General features: G+C 47.0%; 1 protein-coding gene across 2 annotated transcripts in view; it reads left to right on the top strand.

The window, feature by feature from the left end:
- The window catches only part of KCNQ5 (potassium channel, voltage gated KQT-like subfamily Q, member 5), a 73,663-nt gene extending 51,426 nt beyond the window's left edge, over positions 1–22,237 (top strand). For both annotated transcript variants that reach the window (XM_014949359.1, XM_014949360.1), the window contains 4 exons: positions 7,072–7,180; positions 15,137–15,268; positions 15,755–15,881; positions 16,560–22,237. In XM_014949359.1, coding sequence (XP_014804845.1) covers positions 7,072–7,180; positions 15,137–15,268; positions 15,755–15,881; positions 16,560–17,501 — 1,310 coding nt within the window. In that variant the 3' untranslated portion in view covers positions 17,502–22,237. The remainder of the gene's footprint in view (positions 1–7,071; positions 7,181–15,136; positions 15,269–15,754; positions 15,882–16,559) is intronic.
- The last annotated feature ends 322 nt before the right edge of the window (positions 22,238–22,559 follow it).

The following is a 22,559-nucleotide window of genomic DNA, read 5'->3' as shown; positions in this document are numbered from 1 at the left end:
GAGACATGCGTCAGTGGTGGGTTTGTCAGTGTTGGGTTGATGGTTGGACTCGATGATCCTAAAGGTCTCTTTGAATTTAGATGATTCTTTGGTTTTATGATCTATTTTTTTAATAAGAAATCTTGTCTCGGTGGTGCACAGGGAGCAACTGGTGGAAAAGGGGGTGACTGTGGAAAATCCCAGATGGTCTAAGTGCATCCCAGGGGTTTGGCCACAGGAGCTGTGCCCTTGCAGCTCCTGGATATCCAGCTGCTGCCCAAACCCACACACAAAACCAGTGTCATTGCTTTTGTGTGTTGCTTTCTAAAGGGTATTTTAGATGTAAGGAGGGCTCCTGATGCAAGGAGAACTGGATCTCTGCGAAAAGGGCTTGCTGCCCCACAGCTGGTAGGAACATAGACCTTCCCGCATGCTGTGTCCCCACGGGAAGGGTCTCTGCTCCTCTCTGCTCTCTGTTCACCAGCTAAGGTCTTCTCAGGTGTTAAACTGGGCACTGTCCAGGCAAAGATCTTCATCTACAAGAGTTTTCCAAAGTGGAGACAGTGTCTCCCCTGAGCAGGGAGCCCCGAAGCTGGTGAGAGCCAGGAGCCGAGAGCGAGGGAGGTGCTCTGAGAGGTGCTCTCACAGCTCTGGGGGTACCGCTGCCCCAGCAGACCTAGGGAGCCCCGAAGCTGGTGAGAGCCAGGAGCCGAGAGCGAGGGAGGTGCTCTGAGAGGTGCTCTCACAGCTCTGGGGGTACCGCTGCCCCAGCAGACCTGGATTGGGGTTTCTCCATTCACTTTTTTTTCCCAATTTATGGTGTCTTGCTCTTTCCTGTGGCACCCCCAGACCCAAAATAAGGGAGATGGACTGACCAGCTGCAACAGGAGGCTGTGCCCCTGGCTGTATGGGGAAAGTACAACATAGCTCAGTTGATCCGAGGGAAGAGGTACACCTTTCCACTCCTCCTGCAATGCCAATCAGGCACGTTACAGCCAACAATCGTGGTAACACTCCTTAAGCAGAAGTGAGATTTTGGCATCTGCTTCCTTTTCAGCGCACGTTATCACAGGCACCTGGGGCGCAAAACACCCGTTGAGCCGAGATGCCCCATCCCTCAGCTGAGGAGGAACCACGCAGTTCCTCTCCCCAGGAAAAGCCTGGGTAAATAAACGTTTCCTGGAGGGTTAACGAGGCAGAGCGAGTCCTTCCAGGCTCCCCCTCCCCTGCGGAGACTTCTCAGATGCTCTGGCCGGGTTGGGGTGAGCTGCTGGGCTGTGCCAGCCACCGGGCTGCTCCCCAGGTTGCCCACAGCCCTGGCCCATGGCACAGGGGCTGTGGGATGATGGCCCGGGTCCCACGCTGAGCTGGGACAGGGACACTTGCACCCCAGAGGGAAGTGAGAAACGCCCTGGGGACCAGAGTGGGGTTCAAGCTGCCCTGCCTAAATTTAGGCTTCCTACAAAGTGGCTTACATCTCCCCAGAACCACACCAGGAGTGGTTTCACAGGTTAAAGTCCTGCAATTCACACCCACACCCTGCCTGGAGGGGAGCTCAGCAGAGAGGGATTTGCAGAGCCCACCCCTGGGGTATTGGGGGGGTCACTGCTGCTCCAGCCCGGAGCCTGCACCTCTCCAGAGCATCATCCCAGCTTCCACCAGCCCCTTTGTCACAGAACGGGTTCATAGCCATGATCCGCACCAGAAGAGCATGTTCCCTCCTGTTGTCTCCCTTCCAGGCAAGGGGTGGCAGAAGCAGCACCTTGGGCATTTCTGTAGACAGAAGATAATAACAGGAGCAGCAGCGTGTTCCTCGCTGAGCCAAAACCCCTCAGGATCTTCCCGCTCCTCGGGGCGAGCACAGCCTGTTTCCTTGTTGGCAGCTTCCAGCTACTGGTCCACCCTCGGGAACTGGGGCCAACAGATATGACCAATTTCTCATCCATGGCAGGAGGAACGGCTTCCATTGTCCCTGCCATTTAGGCAAATGCCAAGTTTCCACTCTGGGACCTTGTCCAGCTGCTTCTAGGTCTGGTCTCATCAGGGAGACCTCCCTGTGCTCCTTGCTGAACGGCAGCTCCTTCCTGCCTTCCCCAGCCCCTTGTGGGAAAAGTCAGGCACTACCACCTTTGGTTGCTTCTTTTTCTTTTTCTTCTTTTTCTTTTTCTTTTTCTTTTTCTTTTTCTTTTTCTTTTTCTTTTTCTTTTTCTTTTTCTTTTTCTTGTCTTTGTCTTTTTCTTTTTCTTTTTATTTTTATTTTTCTTCTTCTTTTTCTTTTTCTTCTTCTTTTTCTTTTTCTTTTTCTTTTTCTTTTTCTTTTTCTTTTTCTTTTTCTTTTTCTTTTTCTTTTTCTTTTTCTTTTTCTTTTTCTTTTTCTTTTTCTTTTTCTTTTTCTTTTTCTTTTTCTTTTTCTTTTTCTTTTTCTTTTTCTTTTTCTTTTTCTTTTTCTTTTTCTTTTTCTTTTTCTTTTTCTTTTTCTTCTTCTTCTTCTTTTTCTTTTTCTTTTTTTTGATATGTTACCGATTTCCTGGTTGGATGTGCTTTCTGCATAGATGACTCAATGAAAAGGATCTGGAGATTATGTATTTCATTAAGAACATTTTGCATTTTTCTGTGGATGAAAATGGAGCATTTGCAGCATTTTATTAATACCTCTCAGTTGTCAGGTCCTCAAGGCGTTCTCTGGCCAAAGCATTAATTATTTGGGCGTGCTGATCTTCCAGCCAAACCAGAACCTTTCTAGATGAAAACCTGGGCACAAAGAAATACCCTTGAAAATCTGGTCCTTCTGGTGATTCTTACATCTCTGTGGCATATTCAGGGGGAGAAGAGATGATACTTGCCACAGATCTTTCAGAGAGAGACAACGTGGGTACCCAGTCCAGTGTCAAAACTCTGAATCAGCAATATAATGAAAAAATAATAACCTCTCATTATGAGGCAGAGGAGGAACTGCCTCGTGGTGCAGGTGAGATGCACTGAACGAGCTCCATGTAAAAATAAAGCAAAGGAGCAAATGTCTAAGTAGAGGGTTCAGAAGGGAGAGGAAATTGTCAGCTTAGAAGGATGATGGGAGGCAGATCATCAATGTCCTGACTCTGCAGGGCTGACTGAGCTCCGGTAGAGGATGCAGCTGGAATCTGGGCCAAAATCATCAGAAAGAGACTGCTGGAAAAAACTAAACATTAGCCTGTGAAGGGAGGTTTCTGATCCAGGCAGGAGCTTACGGAGGCAGCTGAGGGGCTAGCACAGCTGAAAATGTAGTAGCCCTCCTCTTTGGCTGCCCCGTAACAAAAGCTTCTGACACCCCGGACCGGGCACTAAACCTCTGCCTGAGTTATTGTGCCTTTGTGGTAACCTAGAGACACTGGGTGGCTTTTTGAATAAAACATCAAAAGCGTCCCGCGCTGGGGATACCGCAAACCTATTTCATTTGATTAATTGAAAAGAAGTCTCCAAGGAAATGCTTGATCTCTTGCCCCGTCCCCAAACTCTACAGGCTCACACGACCTGTGGCGGGTCGTTCCCCCCGGGCCATTGGCACACATCTTACATCTGGGTGGGTTTCAATTTGGTGATTCACAACGTGAGCCCCGTGCTGTGAAAGGACCTGCCCGGTTTGGGTAAACCCCCTACGATGGGACTCGGGGACGTTGTATCAGCAACGCATGAATTGGCACTCGGTGGGAGATTTATTGTCTTCTGATTGTTCAGCTTGATGGTAGAGCTCTCGTTTATTACTGTTGTCACTGTAATTAATTAGGAAGATCTTATAAAAATAACCTGGCATTCTCATCTAAGCTCCGAGGCTTTTTTTTTTTTTCATTTTGTGTAAATAGGTACAGGCTGTTGGTTTTGGGTGTTATTTTAGTTTATTCCACCTGAGGTCCTGGCCATATGAACCCATAATTTAGCATCCCCAGGCATTTTCCTTTCTCACTCTTCTCACCTGGCTGTCTAATCATTGGCCAATGTGCCCCTATTTATAATAATATCAGCCCTTTTAACTGCACAATTATTAGGTGCATAATGAATTGTTTTGAGAAAGTCTCCCAGTCCTCTGTGTCATCACTCAAAATGAAAAGGACTCCTTTCTAATTAAGTAGTGGGAGCTGTTCCATGAAATATTGCCAGGGCTGAAATTTTTTGAGAAGTTAAATAATAACTAAAGATAATTGAGAGTTATTAGAAGGGAATGCCAGAATTTTAGGCATTTGGAACTTGCCTGCATTTTATGATAACTGATAGAAATTAGGTTTCTGGCCTTAAAAAATTACTTACAAAGACAGGAGACTAGAGATAATTATAACCAGAATATGTAAAACACTTTCCAACAATTCTATCTTCCATTTTGGCCAAATCTGAGCCTTTTTAGAAATGCTTTCATGTATGAAACGTTCTTAGGGATGTTCTTTATGATGTGCCTCACACTGCACTGCAGCTGCCAAATTCCAGCTCTGGTGTCTTCTTCTGTTCCTCACCTGGAAAGTTTTGCCTTTCTCTGGGGAAAATAGAGGGAGGAAGGAGGGGGCTATGGCTGCAGCCCCACAGACTGCAGGGGAGACCCTTGGGGGGTGCAGGAGGGAAAGGGGGTTCCGCAACAGCTCCTCCTTCCAGGAGGCACCAGTTCCCACCCCTCCCCTTCCCGATGAACTGCTTTCCAGCCTGGAAATGGCAACCATCTCCTAAAAGCTCTCTGTAATCCCTATTTCCAAATCCTGGCATCCTTAGGTCCTCTCTCTTCATTTTGCCGCTTGGATGCTGTTGTGCACTGCCAGGGATTTGTGTGTCACTTCCATTTTCTAGCCAAATGGCAAGCATCTAAGGTGAAGACCACAACAGGAAAGTTTCCTTCTCCTGCCTCCTTTCTTCTTTCGTGATTAGAAGAAACCTTTTTTTTATATATATATTTTTTAAATTTTTTTCAGGGATTGAGGGAATAAATATGTGATTTGCTCCCTCGGGCCTCCTGTTCCTGGCCTTTCCTCTGGAAATGGTGTAAACATGCTGCTGCCTGTCCCTCTCTGGGGCAGCTCTGGGCGGCCTTATCATTAAGCACGTGATTAAGTTCCATCCCAATTAGTGTTGTCTTTTTCCAGTTGTTTTTTTCCTCTGGAGCTGAGCAAGCCCTCACGGTAACAGGAGTTCTGTGACGTCTTCACTGAAAGGGAGTCTGCTGCTCCGTGCTTTAGAGCAGAGGAAAGTCTGGAAGAAAGTCACTCCTCGGGGTGGTGAAGGGAGTTTGTGTTCACGGCTCAACCAACGGGGAAAGAGCCAGGGCTTGTGAGGGGATGAGAAGTTTCTTGAAACAAATTTAACCGAAGGCGCTCGGCTGAGACACGGTTTATTTTGATAAGGAGAAACTGCATTAATTGTATGAAGGTAAAACATACAGGTGCTTGTACTTGCAGAAATTTTTGAGGGGAAAAAAGTCCCTGAGATTTTGTGTAATGGGGGTCGGTCTCTTCTCCCAAGGAACAGGCGATGGGACAAGAGGAAACAGTCTCAAGTTGCACCAGGGGAGGTTCAGGCTGGATATTAGGAAACATTTCTTCACGGAAAGGGTTATCAGACATTGCAATGTGCTGCCCAGGGAAGGGGTTGAGGCACCATCCCTGGAGATGTTCAGAAGATGAATTGACACAGTGCTCGGGAATATGGTTTAGTGTTGGTGTGTGTGTTTTGGTTTTTGGTTGTTTGGTTTGTGGTTTTTTTTATGGTTGGACTAGATGATCTTAAAGGTCCCTTCCAACCTGGGCGATTCTGTGAGTCTGTGCAGTGGGACGTTTGTGGAAGTACTTTAAATACATGCAGGATTCCTCAATCTTTTTAGGGCTAAATCCCTGAGTCTCCAGCACAGATACTCAGGGTGGGGAAAGGTTCTTCAAAAGTCATGGAAAACTGAGTGAAATGCCCCTTCCTGGTGGGCACCTGCAGAGGCACAACGGGAGCTCTGCATTGCTGTCAGAAGGGGCTGAAAGACCAGAATAAGGAGAGTATGGAGCTGCCAGCATCGCTGCTTGAGCAGGAGAGTTCCCCGGAGCTCAGCAGTGTTGATGAGGAGGCAATTAGCAGTCTGATGCTGTGGCAGACGAGCAGAGGCAGCCATCCGTCCCCACCGCCCGCGGGGCTGTGCATCCTGCCGTGGCACCCTCTCTCCTCCCAGGGCTTTGGATTTACAGATCTCACACTTCTCGCCCAGGAATTAGAGGCTCTGGATTCTCTGCTCCTTTTCTTCCCGACCCTTCAGGCAGAAAATGAGCTTGGAGAGGAGTGTGTCCCCTCGGGGGGCTCCGCGCCGGTGCCCCGGGCAGCCGGAGGCAGTGCTCATGAATTTCTTGGGCTTCAGTTCCCCAGTGGAACTCTGGATTTTCAGTGATAGTTACAAACTATGGCTCCATGGAAATCAGCACCTGTGAAAAGCAGGCCACCATCCATTTTTCACCTGGAGTCTTGCATTGCAATGAAAATCATTCAGGTGTTTTTTTCCAAATTGGTGGGTTTTTTTGAGAAGTTGGCACAACGCTCTGCTGCCACATGAATAACTGAGAGACACACAAACGCACCATCGGCTTCAGGCACCTCTTTAGGTTTTGCTGTGTCCAAAGGTGGGTGCTGAGCCTCAGCAGGATGATTTAGATCACCCTAATGGCCCCCTACTGAAGGCTTCCAAAGACCAAGTCAAAGGTTGGTCTCTTTTAGGATGGATATTGGGGAAAATTCCTTCACAGAAAGGAAAGTCCTGCCACCCCGTCTGTTAGCTCACCGCCTCCCCTTAAGACAGAGAATGTGATGAGAAATGGTGAGACACCAGGAACAGCCGTGCTGGTACTAAAGTGTTCATTTGTTTGAAAAATACCAGGGCTCCCCTCCTGCCCCGCTCTGCCCGTGTGCGCTGGAGACCGCCCCGGCCGCCAGTGGCACGGGCACAGAGACAGATGAGGAACATCAGGGAGTTTTTAACCTGAGGAAGCTCTGTCCTCCTTGATTTGTAGCCCTTGTTTTTCCAGAGCCCCTCTGCAGGAGGTTGGAAAACACGGAGGAAGGGATTTTTAGCTGCTGCTTGTTTAAGTCCCCTCTTGTGTTTTGCAGCTGACACCAGCCTGGGGACGGACGACGTGTACGACGACAAAGGGTGCCAGTGTGATGTGTCGGTGGAAGATCTCACCCCTGCTCTGAAAACTGTCATCAGAGCTATCAGGTGAGTGAAGAACACTGAATGAATCCGTACTTGAGATCTCTTTAATTAAGACACTAATTAACTGCGTATCAATTAACAAAATGGTAGCTAGTTGAACTTATTACGTGGGTATATTTGTTACACAGCTAATGCTAATGCAGTTTATTTATGCTTTCTTTTCTTTAGTATTTTATTTAAAAGTCAAAATATTTTATCTGTTCTGTTATCAACTTTTCAATGTTGAAAAATGTACATGATTTGACTCAGAAAAGAAAGTAATGGATGCTGCTTCCCACTGTATTTCCTAGAATCCAAAATTCTGTCACCCAGTTTGATGTAGTTTTACTGAATGTATATCACTTTGCCTGGAAAAGTTCCTTTAAAAGTTTAGGGGGTTTTTTTTGCATTTTCACATTCCTGAAACCGTCTGCGATAGGGCTTTTATTGCCACCTCCTTCTGGTAACAGCAGAATAATTACATCCATTTGATGGTGCAGGGCCTCGCCCGCCGCTGTCCCTTGAGCTAAATGTAGCCGGTGATCCTTAGGGGTCCCTTCCAACTTGAGTAACTCCCCTGCAGTGACAACCCGCCGGACACGGCCCCTTCCCTCCCCTCTGCCACCCAGGCCGGTGAGGACTGAGGGCGAGTCGGGCTGTTTCTAACACCAGCAGGGACAGGCTGACAGCTCACTTGCAGGCGACTGTCCCAACTGTTTTTCCAACCTGCCTGGAAATGACCCCAGAAGCCATGTCAGATGCCAGGTCCCCATCCGGAGCCACCGCTCCCGGCCACTCAGGTGTCACCCCTGAGAGCCAGCTCCTGCCAGCGACGCCGCCGGTGACAGGAATCCTGCTGCACGGCAGGCACCCACCGGCGAGGAAGAGCCAGTGCTTCCAGTGGAAAATGCTCAAATTAGGAGCAATCAGCATTATTCCCCGGCTGCGGTGCCAAAGATCCTTGTCTGCGGTGCTGCATTTAAAACAGACGGGCTGACTCCTGGCTCCAAGCGCAGCCTGCTGCTCTGCTGCCAGGTGACACCTACGGTCATCTCACTCTCAGTGCTGTCCAAATTCCTTAGGATCCACTTGACACTTCAATACTGAATTCCTGGAGGTTGCTTGCAAAGGCACCGCTGGATTGTTCAGTGTGTCACCTGCATCTTCGCCTGGTTCTCTTGGTGATTATCAGCTGAAAGGGAAAGTAACCAGATGGGAAGGACCTGGCTGGCCAGCTTTTTCCTCTGTGCCATCCAGAGAGATGTTCTAGTAAGAAGAGCAAAGCTGCAGCAGTTGGTTTGTTTCAGACATGCACTGTTGAACTGATAAGAGCCAACTCTTTAGACCACCTCCAACTGCTTCTCTGCGCGCTTGGGCTCACAAACACCAACCCCTTTCAGCCCTGGGGCTGACAAGAAGAATTCTGCATCTCCACTCGCTATCAGTGAATGCTCCGGCTTCAGAAACACACCCCTGTTTGAGATCTGTGCAGCAGGAATGTGCCCTGATCTCCAGGGCTCTACCTTCATCTCTCCAAATCAAGAGGCCGATAATTCGGTTCCTCAGGTAGCTGATACCCCTCTTTCTTCTTATTCCGAGTATCTGTTACCTGAGCGGGCTGGGATCTATGCTAACATCTGAAGGAGGATCTGAGACGCTTTATAGTAACTGTAGAATTTCGAGATGATAACATCTGCCCATACGGAAACTGTGTGCCTCATGCTGAAGTTTGTTCTTAGCAGCAGCTTTGAATTGCAAAGGCTCCGGGGGGGCGGGGGCTGTTTTTCCTTTCACACTGGTCTGCAGGAGCCGATGAAGAGAGAAGGTACTTCTGTAGCTTCGTGGGACACTGTGCAAAAGACCCCAAATGTGAGCACGTACAGTTGAAGCCATTTGGGTTATGTCACCTGGAAAAACTGCAAAAAGGGTTTTTTTGCAGTTTTTGCAGTCTTATTCCGAGTATCTGTTACCTGAGCGGGCTGGGATCTATGCTAACATCTGAAGGAGGATCTGAGACGCTTTATAGTAACTGTAGAATTTCGAGACGATAACATCTGCCCATACGGAAACTGTGTGCCTCATGCTGAAGTTTGTTCTTAGCAGCAGCTTTGAATTGCAAAGGCTCCGGGGGGGTGGGGGCTGTTTTTCCTTTCACACTGGTCTGCAGGAGCCGATGAAGAGAGAAGGTACTTCCGTAGCTTCACGGGACACTGTGCTAAAGACCCCAAATGTGAGCACGTACAGTTGAAGCCATTCGGGCTACGTCACCTGGAAAAACTGCAAAAAGGGAGAGTAGCTCTTTCTTCCTGCTTAGAGCTGGGTAGAAATTGGTTTAGAATGATACCAATGGTCCTTTTGTTTGGGGGAAAAAATGAAATTAGCACAATTAATTCCTGCCTGTGGGGTTACAGAGGTAGGGCCTCTCTCAGGTTGGAAATCAGAAAGGACTGGGTGGTTTTTTTTCTGTGGAAGGAGCCTAGACTGTGCTGGTTACTCTCAGGCTGGGCAGCCCCCACGCAGCTGAAGGTGAAAGTGGGTTAGTTAGCATCTTCTCTTTCAGCAATTTCAAAGTGTACGGCTTCAACCATACACTTGAACCCCCCAACTCTCCCAGCCCCCCCTCCCAGCAGAGGGGCTCCAGCCCTCCCAGCATCTCTGGGGCCTCCTCTGGCCCCGCTCCAACAGCTCCATGTCCTTCTGCTGTTGGTGGCCCCAGAGCTGGAGGCAGCACTGGGGGGGTCTCCCCGGAGTGGAGCGGAGGGGCAGAATGTCCCCCCTCACCCTGCTGGCCACGGGGCTGGGGATGCAGCCCAGGAGAAAGGTTGGGAGATGTGGGAGCAGGTGGGCAAGGGGGGAAACATGCTCCACAGCAAGCCCAGGCCAGGCCAGCACCATCCTGCTCCTCCAGGCGGGATGGGAGCAGAGCTGTGTCCAGTTTTGGGCCCCCTACCATAAAAAAGACATTGAGGTGCTGGAGCGGGTCCAGAGAAGGGCGACAAAGCTGGTGAGGGGTCTGGAGAATAAGTCTTGTGAGGAGAGGCTGAGGGAACTGGGGGTGTTCAGCCTGGAGAAGAGGAGGCTGAGGGGAGCCCTTATTGCTCTCTCCAACTCCCTGAAAGGAGGCTGTAGAGAGGTGGGGGTCGGTCTCTTCTCCCAAGTCACAGGTGACAGGACAAGAGGAAATGGCCTCAAGTTGCGCCAGGGGAGGTTCAGGCTGGATATTAGGAAAAATTTTTTCACTGAAAGGGTTCTCAGCCATTGGAATGGGCTGCCCAGGGAGGCGGTTGAGGCCCCATCCCTGGAGGTGTTCAAAAGACGGGTTGATGTAGTGCTGGGAGGTCTGGTTTAGTGATGATGCTCCTTGTTTGTTGTGCGGGTGTCTATTTTTGTCAGTTAGGTTGGACAAGATGATCTTTAAGGTCCCTTCCAACCTAGAAGATTCTGTGATTCTGTGATAGAGCCATCCCCAGTAGCCATGCAGGCAGCCTCCGAGCCAGCAGGCTGTCACAGCCCTGCTCAACTGGCCCTGCTCTCAGCATCAATGAAAAGCCATCAACATCCTGCCTGCTCTCAGCATCAATGAAAAGCCATCAAGCCAGGGTTCCTGGAGACTAACAACAAAGCATTGCATTTTCCAGCTCTCTCTGATAGTTCACAATGATGGATGGGTATGAAAGAGAGTACAAAGAAGATGGGGAGAGCTTTTTTCTATATATTGCTATATCTCTGATCATTTTTCATAGCAAGAGGCACTAGATTCTGTAATACTCGCCACAGTGGAAATGATGGAATTATATTACTATTTACGGAATATAAAATTAGATTTGAGGAGCAGAAATAAATGCGGAGTAGGAAATAACTGGGATGGCAGGAAGATGAACTTGCTGACCTAAGAGGTCCTTCCTCTCTTTAACTCTGGTGAGTCCATAGATATGGTTTCATTTGTTGTTAATAAGAAATAATAATAATAATGATGCAGTGAAATATAATACAACTTGAGAATTGAGAAGCTGTATAGTTGAATAGTCATACATATTTAATAGCCAAAGAAGGAAAATGAAACTCACCAGTTATGATCAGTCTTTGAAATGTTTCTGCTGCACCCACGAGATGTGGGTTTCTCAGCCATTAGGAATGTGTTTGATGGTGGTGTCTCAGAATCCCCTGTTCCTTTTAAATCCCCCCACATTGATGTTTGCTGCCCAGATGGTGGACAGAGTGGAGGCAAGGCTCTTAGCTGTGGCCTTCACTACAGCAACGCTGTGCCTGGGGGAAAACTGTGTCTCTGGCTCCTGGGGAATGGGTCAGGACCCGAGGGAGGGGGTGATTTTGACCCACTCACCCCACACATGGTGGAAGTGTCTCTCAAACCCCTTGTCTGTTGGGCTCTGCTGGATCCCCATCCCGTCTGCACGTTGCAGTTCCCCAGGAGGAAGGGTTATTTGGCAAGAAGGGTGGAGAGGTGGAGGAACCAGCACAACTACATCTTCCTGAGATAGTGACGAAACTGACAAGATTCAGGTTCAGAAAACTGCAGGTTCAGGAAACGCTGTGATTGCGGCTCAGACCCCCCACTGACAGGAGTGAAACGACAGGGATGCTGCTTCTGGCTGCTGGGGGTCATAGAATCCTAGGACCATATGGGGTTGGAAGGGACCTCTGGAGATCATCCACTCCAACCCCCCCACTGGAGTGGGTCTACCTAGAGCAGGTCCCACAGGATCCTGTCCAGGTGGGTTTGAATGTCTCCAGAGAAGGAGACTCCACCACCTCTCTGGGCAGCCTCTGCCAGGGCTCTGCCGCCCTCACAGCAAAGAAGTTCCTCCTCATGTTTAGGTGGAACTTCTTGTCCACGCCACACAAGCTGGTGCTGGGCCTGTAACTTCTACACGTCCTCAGGGCATGCCACCATCAGTGGGGCCTGTGGCTTAGACACTAGCTATAGGAAAAGCACCTTGATCTGTTGGTTCTAATTCAACACAAAAGTCCTTTTTCTCTGCTCTCCTCTGGGTGCATCACTGAAATAGGCTACTTTTTGTGGCTGATTCTCGCTGGAAAACTGTCCCACATGTGACTGGGGGAGGTTCACAGCCGTGTAGTGTCCATCACCTTAGATTTCACTTATGAAATACCACCTTGCCACACGGCACACCGCCATGTAAAAATACCAATAATGGTTTATAAATTCATGGGGACGACAGGCTTTGTTCTTTTGGGTTAATTCTCCCTTTCAGTTGTCGGCCTTGGGCACGCGGGCTGGTTTCTGACGAGTCTCGTTTGCCCCCTTGTGGCACGAGCCCAGAAGACAGACCCGGCAGTCACCGCTTTGCCTGGTTCCTCCTCAAGGGCCAGCGCTTCCACCACTTGGGCTATGAAGAACTTTGGGCTCCTTTCCCCCTTTTTTAGGGGCAGGTTATCCACCTGCGCCCGCAGAACCGAGCCTGTCTGTTTTATGGCACAGGAACACCCCAGAACAGGCACGTTTATTCCAGAAGCACGAGTGAAGGAAGCCCAAAGGCTTCTTTGTTCATTGTTTTTTAATATACTCTATACAGCTGCAATAATCTTCCAGGATGGGTGTTCAAGCCCGTGATGTTCAATTACGTAGTTATCTCAAGATACAGAAACAGAATTGAATTTTTAAAATTGACAGTAAATAACTATTTACTGAACATCAACTGAATTTAAGAATTGCAAAGCAGTTGCTAGGCTCCATCACTGAAAGAATTCAGGTTTTCTGTTTCTTAATTAACTTTTAGGATTTTGAAATGCCAGTCTTTTATCACCCCTTTTTTATTTTTTTGGTTGGGTTTTTATTTGGGGTTTGTTGTTTTTTTTTTTGCTTTTGCACAGTTTTTGTAAAATCCTGCCTATGTGAAGCAGAAAGAAGTGCGTGCTGTGGGCCTGTTCCAAAGCCTGCATCCCTGAGGTGATGGCTAACCCAGGAGTAGCCCAGTCACACCCCATGGATACACCGGGATGCTCTGGGGCCTGTGTTTGGCTTCTGAACATTATGGAAAAAAATGCCTTGATAACCCAAAAACCCGTTATAGAGCTGCAAAGCAGAGTGCACGCTGATTAAGACACCTCTGTGGCTGTTAATAAAAATTAGCCTTCTGTCTCTTCCCTTGTAAAATCAGCCAGTTGTGGCGAATTCCGTTGTCTTCAATTATGCTGTTAATCCTCTGGCTCAGCTTTTCTAACAGGGTTTCGTATTTGTACTTTATCAAGAGCATGAAGTAAAAGAAGTGTGACTACCAAAAGAGAGAGAATAATAACACAACCAACAAAATGGATACTTTCTTGGATGTCAGCTACATCCTTTGCTCTTTGTAACCTGAAGAAAGAACTGGATTGCGGGAGATGTCTGCGCTGCCAGACTGTTAGGAATAAAGCATCATGGCATCGTCTGACAGCTGAAAGGAAAAATAAATCTGCATCCCAGCTCCAGAGGCCTTCAGGTGACGCACGATGCGGAAAGGCACTGGTCTGTGGAAGCGGCTGAGAGGGGAAGGAGGAGAGTGTGTCCTCTGTTGGGAGCTGAGCCCTGAGCTGTCACCGGGATGGAGTGAACCTCTTCCAGTTCTGCTGTCTGTAATCAGCATCCTTCTTCAAGTGCTACACCAGTGATGGACCATCTCTGGACTACCAGAACGGGCAGTACCAGCAACTAAGTACTCCAGGGAAAGGCTGATATTATTTGGAAGAACACAAACAGCATACAGAAAACAGCAGAGGATCACTATATATTATTAACCTGACTCTACAACCATCATGTCTGTCCTAACTATAAATAGTATGATTTTCCTAAATTCCACTAGAATGCTACTAATCTATTTTATCACAGAGTGAGAGCCACGTCTTGGTGTTTATTATCATTTGTTGTCTAATAGCTGCTAGATACATTCCATAATAAACAGGGAGGGAATATATTGGCACGAAATACCCGGATTTGGAATAGGATACCAATTTACTGCCTCTGCTTGTTCAATTGCAATAGATAGCAAAAAGTAAAAATCTCAGTAGTTTGGCACTAGCGAGGATCTGTAAGCTCTAGGAAGGGCCAACATGCCTGGTCCCTCAGCTCCTCTCCCAGCTCCCACAGGGTTCTCCCATGGAAACCACAGGGAAACCAGCTCCCTGTCCTGGGCTTTCCAAATTCCTCATTCCCATCATTTAAAACCTGCCATTTAATAGCCAGCCTTTCATCTTAAGAAGAGCTACTCAGCGGACATCGCATATTGGCATGAGTGTCACAGGAACTTGCACAAGTCTCACATAAAAACCATACAGCTTTCATCAATTTTGGATATTTGCTGTTATCTGATGCTCGCTATTCTGCAGTAAAAGTCACCAGTGCTAATTAAACAATAATTCCCCTAGATTTCAATATGGAACAAAGATGAAGACTTCTCTTTGGCCTGCAAAGTTTGATCTCAAGTCAGCAAAATCAATTAAAAACAAATACTTAGGCCTGAATGTTAATTAACAATAAAAATTGATGAAAAATTAATTAGGTGCATAAATTTACATTTTTTTACAAAATGGCAAACAACTTCAAACGAGCACCAGAAAAAGACGGCCATTATTTCTGTTTGTGTAGGGAAACCTTCCCTCTAACAAGGACAGAAGCACAAACGTGTCTCCCTGGAGCCCGTGGGACTGAGCCAGGTTTGAGCGCAGCGTGTACCTCAGTGCCTTTCAGATCAGACACCCAGCACAAACAGGGCAAGTGGGTGTATATCGATAAACTAAACATGCTCTGTGCTCCTTACAATAGTGCTACCCACTCTCTCTGACCGAACAAGTCAAAGACACTGTGCATTTGTACTTAACAATGTTATAGAGGGACCGTTCCCTTGCACCAGCTCTATTGCCAATACCCTCCATTTCAAAAGTAGCTGCCACATTTTGTCAAGGGAGTATGCGGTTCTGTCACACCTGCTAAGAGTCATCTCCAAAATGCTTTTCCCCCCACAGAATTATGAAATTCCATGTTGCAAAGAGGAAGTTTAAGGAAACGCTTCGTCCGTATGATGTCAAAGATGTCATTGAGCAGTACTCGGCAGGCCATCTGGACATGCTGTGCAGGATTAAGAGTCTCCAGTCTCGGTAAGGAAGGAATAATTTCTGCTCTGCGTAAGTGGTTTATGTTTCGACATTCACTGCATAATGAATTTTGGTAACGCTGTTCTATTTGGGTGCAAGTTGCCATCCATGCTTCAGCCCAGCCTCTCTGTGAAGACAGCTGAGCCAGAAATGACATTGTGGGTAAAACCAAACACAAACCCATGTACCTAGATTGTCCCCCAGAAAATGGAAGTCTGAACAGCAGAAAAGGTAATCTGATCTGAACGGGCCATTCATAAACAAGGGGTTTAGTCACGAGGTTGCCAAAATGATGAGGTCGGCACTGAGAGCTGCCTTTCTCCCATCCCACACTTCCTCTTCTCACGTAGAACAAATTGGGAATTACTGGTAATGTCATATTTATGTAGTTTTTATGTTCTAGGGTCTAGATGTAATGTACAGATTAGCAAGCGCTGCCAAATCACCACCGTTTTCAGGAATCACAGCAGCTTTTGATTTCTCTTACAGCGTTGACCAAATCCTTGGGAAAGGACAGATCACAGCGGATAAGAGAAGCAGAGAGAAGAATCCCGCGGAGCATGAGACGGGCGACGACCTCAGCATGCTGGGCCGTGTGGTCAAGGTGGAGAAACAGGTAGAGTGGTAGCTGTGTCGCTTTGTCTTGCTCTGTGGCTCGTGCCTTTTGGGTATTTTATTGCCAGTTTCAAAGGCTGGGCAGGTAAATTATTTTTTCTTCCCTAATATCTGCATCATTTCAGGGGAGGTTCAGGCTGGATATTAGGAAAAAATTTTTTCACTGAAAGGGTTTATCAGGCATTGGAATGGGCTGCCCAGGGAGGTGGTTGAGGCCCCATCCCTGGAGGTGTTCAAATGACGGGTTGATGTAGTGCTGGGAGATATGGTTTAGTGATGATGCTCCTTGTTTGTTGTGTGGGTGTCTATTTTTGTCAGTCAGGTTGACGGTTGGACAAGATGATCTTTGAGGTCCCTTCCAACCTAGAAGATTCTGTGATTCTGTGATTCATTTACATGTTGAAATAAAATTGCTATTAATCATGTTACCTTAACTGGCTTCCATGTACAGAAAAGGAAGGAAGGAAGGAAAAATCGCAGGCAACTAATTTTTTTTCCATTTTATCACCTGCTTATGAAATACCTGCTTGGCTTTTGAGATGGTTTCTCAAGGGCCAGTAGCATGTACCAAGCTCCTCCCATTTCTCCCTTCATCCATCGCATTTTCCCTTCGCTTGGATTCCCAATATTTTAAATCGGTATTTGGCACTATCGTTAACCTTTTCCTCTCCTCCTGCAGGTACAATCCATCGAGTCCAAACTGGACTGTCTGTTGGACATCTACCAACAAGTGCTGCGAAAGGGATCTGGCTCCGCGCTCACCTTGGCTTCCTTCCCCATGCCGGCCTTCGAGTGCGAGCAGACCTCTGACTACCAGAGCCCCTCCGACAGCAGGGACCTCTCCGCTTCCGCACACATCAGCGGGTGCGTTTCCAGATCAGCCAGTGCCAACCTGCCCCGTGGCCTACAGCTCATCCTGACACCAAATGAGTTCAGCACTCAGGCTTACTATGCTCTCAGCCCAGCTATGCATAGTCAGGCCACTCAAGTGCCAAACGACGGACCTGCCGGGGTTAGTAACTCAGCAAACCAAATAAACCAGGCGACGAAGCCGGCAACTCCGACGACACTGCAAATACCGCCTTTCTCATCCATGAAGCACCTCAACAGGCCGGAGCCCGTCCACATTATTCCTGTAACCACGCAGGAAAACGTTTCCGATGTCACCGCTTGCCTTGTCGCCTCCAGGGATAACGGACAAGTGGCGCAGCCCAGCACGACCAAGGATCTCACGTGGAGGAAAAGCCTGGATGTAGAAGGAGAACCTTTGCTCTCCGTTAAACCCGTGGTGCAGATGGATTTGGGAAAATCTTTGTCTGTGCAGAACCTCATCCAGTCGACGGAAGAACTGAATGTGCAGGTGGCTGGCAGCGACTCCAGCGGTTCCAGAGGGAGCCAAGACGTGTACTCCAAGTGGAGGGAGTCAAAATTATTTATAACTGATGAAGAGTTGGAGGCGGAGGCAGGAGCAGAGACTCCCGAAGCCATCTCGCGCCCGTTGGTGGACACGGCTCTCTCTGCCGACTCTCTGAGGACTGGAATATCAAGATCATCTCAAAGCCTTTGCAAGCCAGGGGACGGTACAGAAGCGCTCAATCTGCTCCACGTCAAACTGAAATAACAGCTCGTGGGCTTTTCTTCGTTGGCTGGGTCATTCCTCTAGTCATACATATCACAGCATGAACTGGTTTGAGAGCCTTTTTAATAAGATAAAATCACAAAAAAATCAGGATGAATCCGAGAAGCAGTCGAATGAGCCCATATCTCCCAGTTGCATGAAAATGCATGTTTCAGTGAAGGCTGACACTCAAATTTACACCCACAGTACGGCGGCCTTTCCTGTAGTGCGGCGGGGTCCGGCGGCGCGGTGCCCCCAGAGCTCACGCGGCAGGACCTTCCGAAACGCAACAATTCCAGCATTCAGACCTAGTGCCGTTTCCACAGAGCAGAAGTCAAAATCGCAAGGTTTAAAGCACTTTGCTTCTGAACTAGTTAAATATAGATATATATATAATGTCCTGATTTAGACGATAGTTTATGTTTACAACAACAAAAAAAAAAAAAAAATGATCTACAGCTGCTAGCAAGGTACCAAGGAAACCAGTACCGGGGGGTGAGAAATGGCTGCCAGTTGCAAGATACACACATTGGCTCATCAGCAATCAGTTATTTTTAACTCTGAAAACCCAGATCGTTACTATCCATCCGATTTTTGGTGATCGAGTGGTGCGGCAGCAGCACCTGACACACCACTGTCACGTTGCTCTTTATAACGAGAACATTATTTTGCTGCGAAATGTTTGTATTTTAAGGGTTGGGGCTGGCCTCAGCAACGGGTAACCCGGGGGACTGCACTGAAAATCCAGGGAATCTCTGCTTCTCCCAGCCCCACGGAGGAGCTGCCCTGGGAATGTGGGACATTCCGGCAGCAGCAGGAGAGGGAAGGAAGCGGGCGCTGCCTTTACTGGAGAAGCAGCATTTCCTTCTGCGGAAATTTTGGCAATTTTCCTCACTGTCCCAGCCGGGACAGCGCTTCCTAAGGCTGGGAAAGGAGGGGAAAGGAGGAGCTGAAACACAGAGTAAAACTACAGGGGATAGCACAGGGACGAGAGAAAGGCAACACAGTCAACGAAGGGGAAAAAAGATATGGATTAAGATGGGCAGGAAGGGAAATGATCCCAGAAAATAGAGGAAGGAAGTTAAAGAGGCAAAAAGATTTATTTTTTTTACATCCAGCCTGTCGGTCACAGATACTGAGTGCTATTTCCAAGAAAACCAGCCATGTAGGCAGTCAGAAATGGAAACAGAAGTAGGGAAAACCACCTTAACTGAAAAAGACCTGAAGGCAAAAAGTTTTTTGTTTGTTTGTTGGGTTTTTTTTTAATATAAAGGGGAGGAAGAGAGAGGGGAAGAGGTCCCACACTTTAGCTCAGCACTGTGTCCCAACAGCAGTCATTTCTTGTGAGCTTCCCCAGAAAGGACCTCCAGGCTCCTTCCTCCAAACACCCCAGTTTTCCCATCCAAAGCTGAGCATTTCTGCCTGATAAATCCTCTTTTTTTTCCTGTCCTGACCCACACTTCCCCCCTGCCAAGGTGCAGGAGCAGTGTCAGTGCCTCTCTGCACGTCCCCAGCAAGGCTTGGCCATGGGAGAACCCTAGAGGAGCCTCAACGGGCTTTGGCTCTTCCCAGCTGGAGGAGGTCTCTGTTGGTGTCCTCCCCCCACATTCACACCCCACCTGCCCCACAGAGAGCCCGGCTGGTGCCCCACTTCCCTCTAGCAGCAGGACCACTGGCTGTGCGTGGGGGCACAGTGCCAGCTCGCTCAGGGCAGTGTCTCCTCAAGGCCCAGACCTGCTGGGAACTTGGTGTGTTCACCAGAAACGTCACTCCAGTCTTACACCACCACTCCACGCCATAAGTTGTGTTGTGAAGGACTCTGTTGTTATTTTGGCTTCCATATTTCCTTTACAGAAGTATTCCTGGGTGTCACACAGGAACCTTATTATGTGAAAGTACATGCAAACTGCAGAGTGTGTGTACTGTGTCGTTACACGGGGTCCACAGATGGTACATGGTGTTCCACGGATGGTACAGGGTGGTCCACAGATGGTAGAGCATGTTCCACAGATGGTGCACGATGTTCCACAGATGGTACAGGGTGTTCCATGGGTGGTACACGGTGTTCCACAGATGGTGCACAATGCTCCACGGATGGTACAGGGTGTCCCATGGGTGGTACAGGGTGTTCCACAGATGGTGCACAATGCTCCACCGATGGTACAGGGTGTTCCATGGCCTACAACAAAGCAAACGTCAGCTGCTCAATCCCCAAAGATACCTTGAAGCACAATTTCCCCACCACTGATTGGCCAGACAATTTACCACACCCAGCCTCTCCTGGTTTCGTTTCTGTGCAGTCTGTCTGTGCTACAGCCTGATGACAACAGCAATTCTGTGAGGAATAATAGGGGGTTTTTCCACATCTCAGTTCACTTAACTATTACCTTATCTAGGCAGATGTTACTGGGTGGGTAAGATTTTACTCACCCAGTATCCAAAATTTTCAAAACTTACAAGTTTGGGGTGTTTTTTAGGCTTTTCTTTCTGTTTCCTAATGGTTTACGGTGCCTTTCCTGCCTTTCATACGAAGCCTCCCGAAGGCCTAACCCGGGGCTCGGTTAAGGAGCAAGAGACGGGGCACCTGGCAACTCAGTGTTGGGGACGCGGGTCCCTTCCCCTCCTTGAGGAGAGCAGAAGCCCAGGGGGTCAGGAACCGGGACCCCACTCTCGGGTGGGAGCAGGGAGCCTTGGCCCCGCCGGTACCGACCCCCCGCAGAAAGGGGGCCCCGGGGTTTGCTGAAAATTTATCTCACGGAAACTTGGTATTTTTGCCTTAAACGACATGCTTGAGTCCTTCTAATTTTAAGTTAATTTATTTAATACAATTTTATGCACAAAAGAATGAGTTCTATAAATTATGTATGAAAATGTTAATGTCTTTACAAAGTACTAATAAATCCAGAAGATCCTATCTTTTCAAATTATGGTTTAAAATCCTAATTTTTTTTTTTCTTTTATGCTCACCATTATTATTTTTGTAGCTGTAAGTCTTATCATATAGGAATTTTTTAACATACTGTTGCTAGAAAATAGAAAAAAGTAGTGAATATATGAAATTCTGGAGAGGAAGAATTGTTTGTTTGGATTTTTATAAGCTTTGCTCTTATTTCCTCATGAGGAGTTTCCTGTTTCTACGCTCTCTCTTTAAAGACAGTGTCAGGACCGACTGTCATTCATCGGTGTCACAGAAGAAGGACCTTTTCCAGAGCTGCTGGTTGCCGTCCAGCTCGTGACAGCTCATAGGAATGACTAGGGACAAAGGGCGCTTTTTTTTTTTCTTTTTCTGCTCTACAAGCCACTTGGGGATTGTTGAAGAGAGAATTTGAACTTAAGTAAGAGCTTCAGGAATTAAGCCTTATCCGAATAACTGTTTTCTGATCAGCGTGTTTCTTGTACCTGATTGAAGAGAGAACTGAAAAGAATAGTTTTGATGATTATTATTTGTTTAAAAATTTGTATTTGCTCCTGGCTTATATGATCTATACTTTTTATTTAAATATGAATATAGTGTTTTAGCCTAGGGTTGAAGATTGCAAAGATCATACACTTTTATTCACAGTGCCCACGGTTGTTCTGTATGTTTTTGAGATAAACCTCCTTAGAGTGACTGCTCTCATGACAGCGTGGTGAGGAGTAATTCACCTGCTCTTCCGTGGTAAGTCCAACCATACTGAGCTGCTGATGCATAGCAGAACATCTGATGTACAGTAGTATTTCTGGATTGGGACCTGCAATCCTCACTCAAGCAAAAATTCTATGGAATTCAAGAATTTTTCTTGAATCGGGAGCTCGGATTCAAATCCTTATTTTGTTGGGCATCTGTTTAAAGTGAAAATGGTAATATTCCAGTTATTTCCTGAGGAAACTAATATTTAGCTGATTTACCCATGTCACATTGACTATATAAAAAAATAACGCACAAAATATTGATGTAAAAAGGGAAGAAAAGAAGGGACATTTTTTAAAAAGCACAGAGAAAAGGAGAATAATCAGAAAAAGAGGAGTAAGCGGGAAAAGAAAATATAACAGCGAGGAATGAAAAAAGGGGTTTAAAGACCCGAGGCTAAATTCATCCTTGGATGGCTTCACTGACTTCACTGGCTTCACTGCCCAACGGGGTGAAGTTCAGCCTCCACTGGGATAATCAGGCTCAGTTCTGCTGAGTTCTGAAAGGAACTGAACCCACCTACACCAGGAATGAACTTGCCTCTCTGGGCCAACTTTTATCCTGACTCATATGTCATGCAATCCTTTTGGATTCATTAGGTTTGAATGAAATACAGGTCAGAAAAGAATTTGCCCCAGATATTTCTGCTTCACATTTTTTTTTTTCCAAGTGTGTTAATCGACTTAATTCAAATGGATTACAACATCACACGAAGTGCTGTCACTGTCTAAAAAGGTTAATTGGTTTTTGAAATAAGAATTGTCCCCTGCAGCGTCAGTGGAAGCACGTGATATTTTCCTGTTCATTCATCTGGATGCAAATGTGACCATTAATTCAGCGGTGGCCACGCACTGGACAATTCCAGACATACCCAATATCCTCTGCTATTGGAAGCATTTTTTTACTTCTTTGCAAGATAATAAAAGCCTGCTTGATAACAGGCTTAGAAAGCACGAAGGCTGCTCCCACTGACACTGCAACGACATCAGCCAGTACATTACAATGTTAATTGTAACTTCTTGACAAAGTTGAATCCATATTGTTGTTAATAAAAACGATTTGAAAAGTACCATGCTTACTGGGTTGTTGTTTTTTCCCCTGCATAAACAATTGTATGGTGAAAGCACATATTAGGAAAAAAAAAAAAAAGAAAAATTTAAACTTGCTCATTGTTTTCCTTTTGAAGTTTTGTAAATTTTTTTATTAAATGGACCAGAACACCGCAAAGGAAGTTTACTGGAGTAAGACGTGCACCAACTAGTCTGCTATGTTCAGTTTCTGGCAACTGTTCACAGCAGACTTTACTTAAACTTCAGATGTTTCAGCACCTCTATGAAAATTAGTTTGGCAGATATTATTACCTTCCCTGTTAGATAAACGGGAATTGATTT

The sequence above is a fragment of the Calidris pugnax genome, unplaced genomic scaffold, assembly GCF_001431845.1.
Source record: "Calidris pugnax isolate Ruff unplaced genomic scaffold, ASM143184v1 scaffold132, whole genome shotgun sequence".
NCBI lineage: Eukaryota > Metazoa > Chordata > Aves > Charadriiformes > Scolopacidae > Calidris > Calidris pugnax.
The sequence above is the reverse complement of the archived record's forward strand: the minus strand, read 5'-3'. Positions and strand labels throughout refer to the sequence as shown.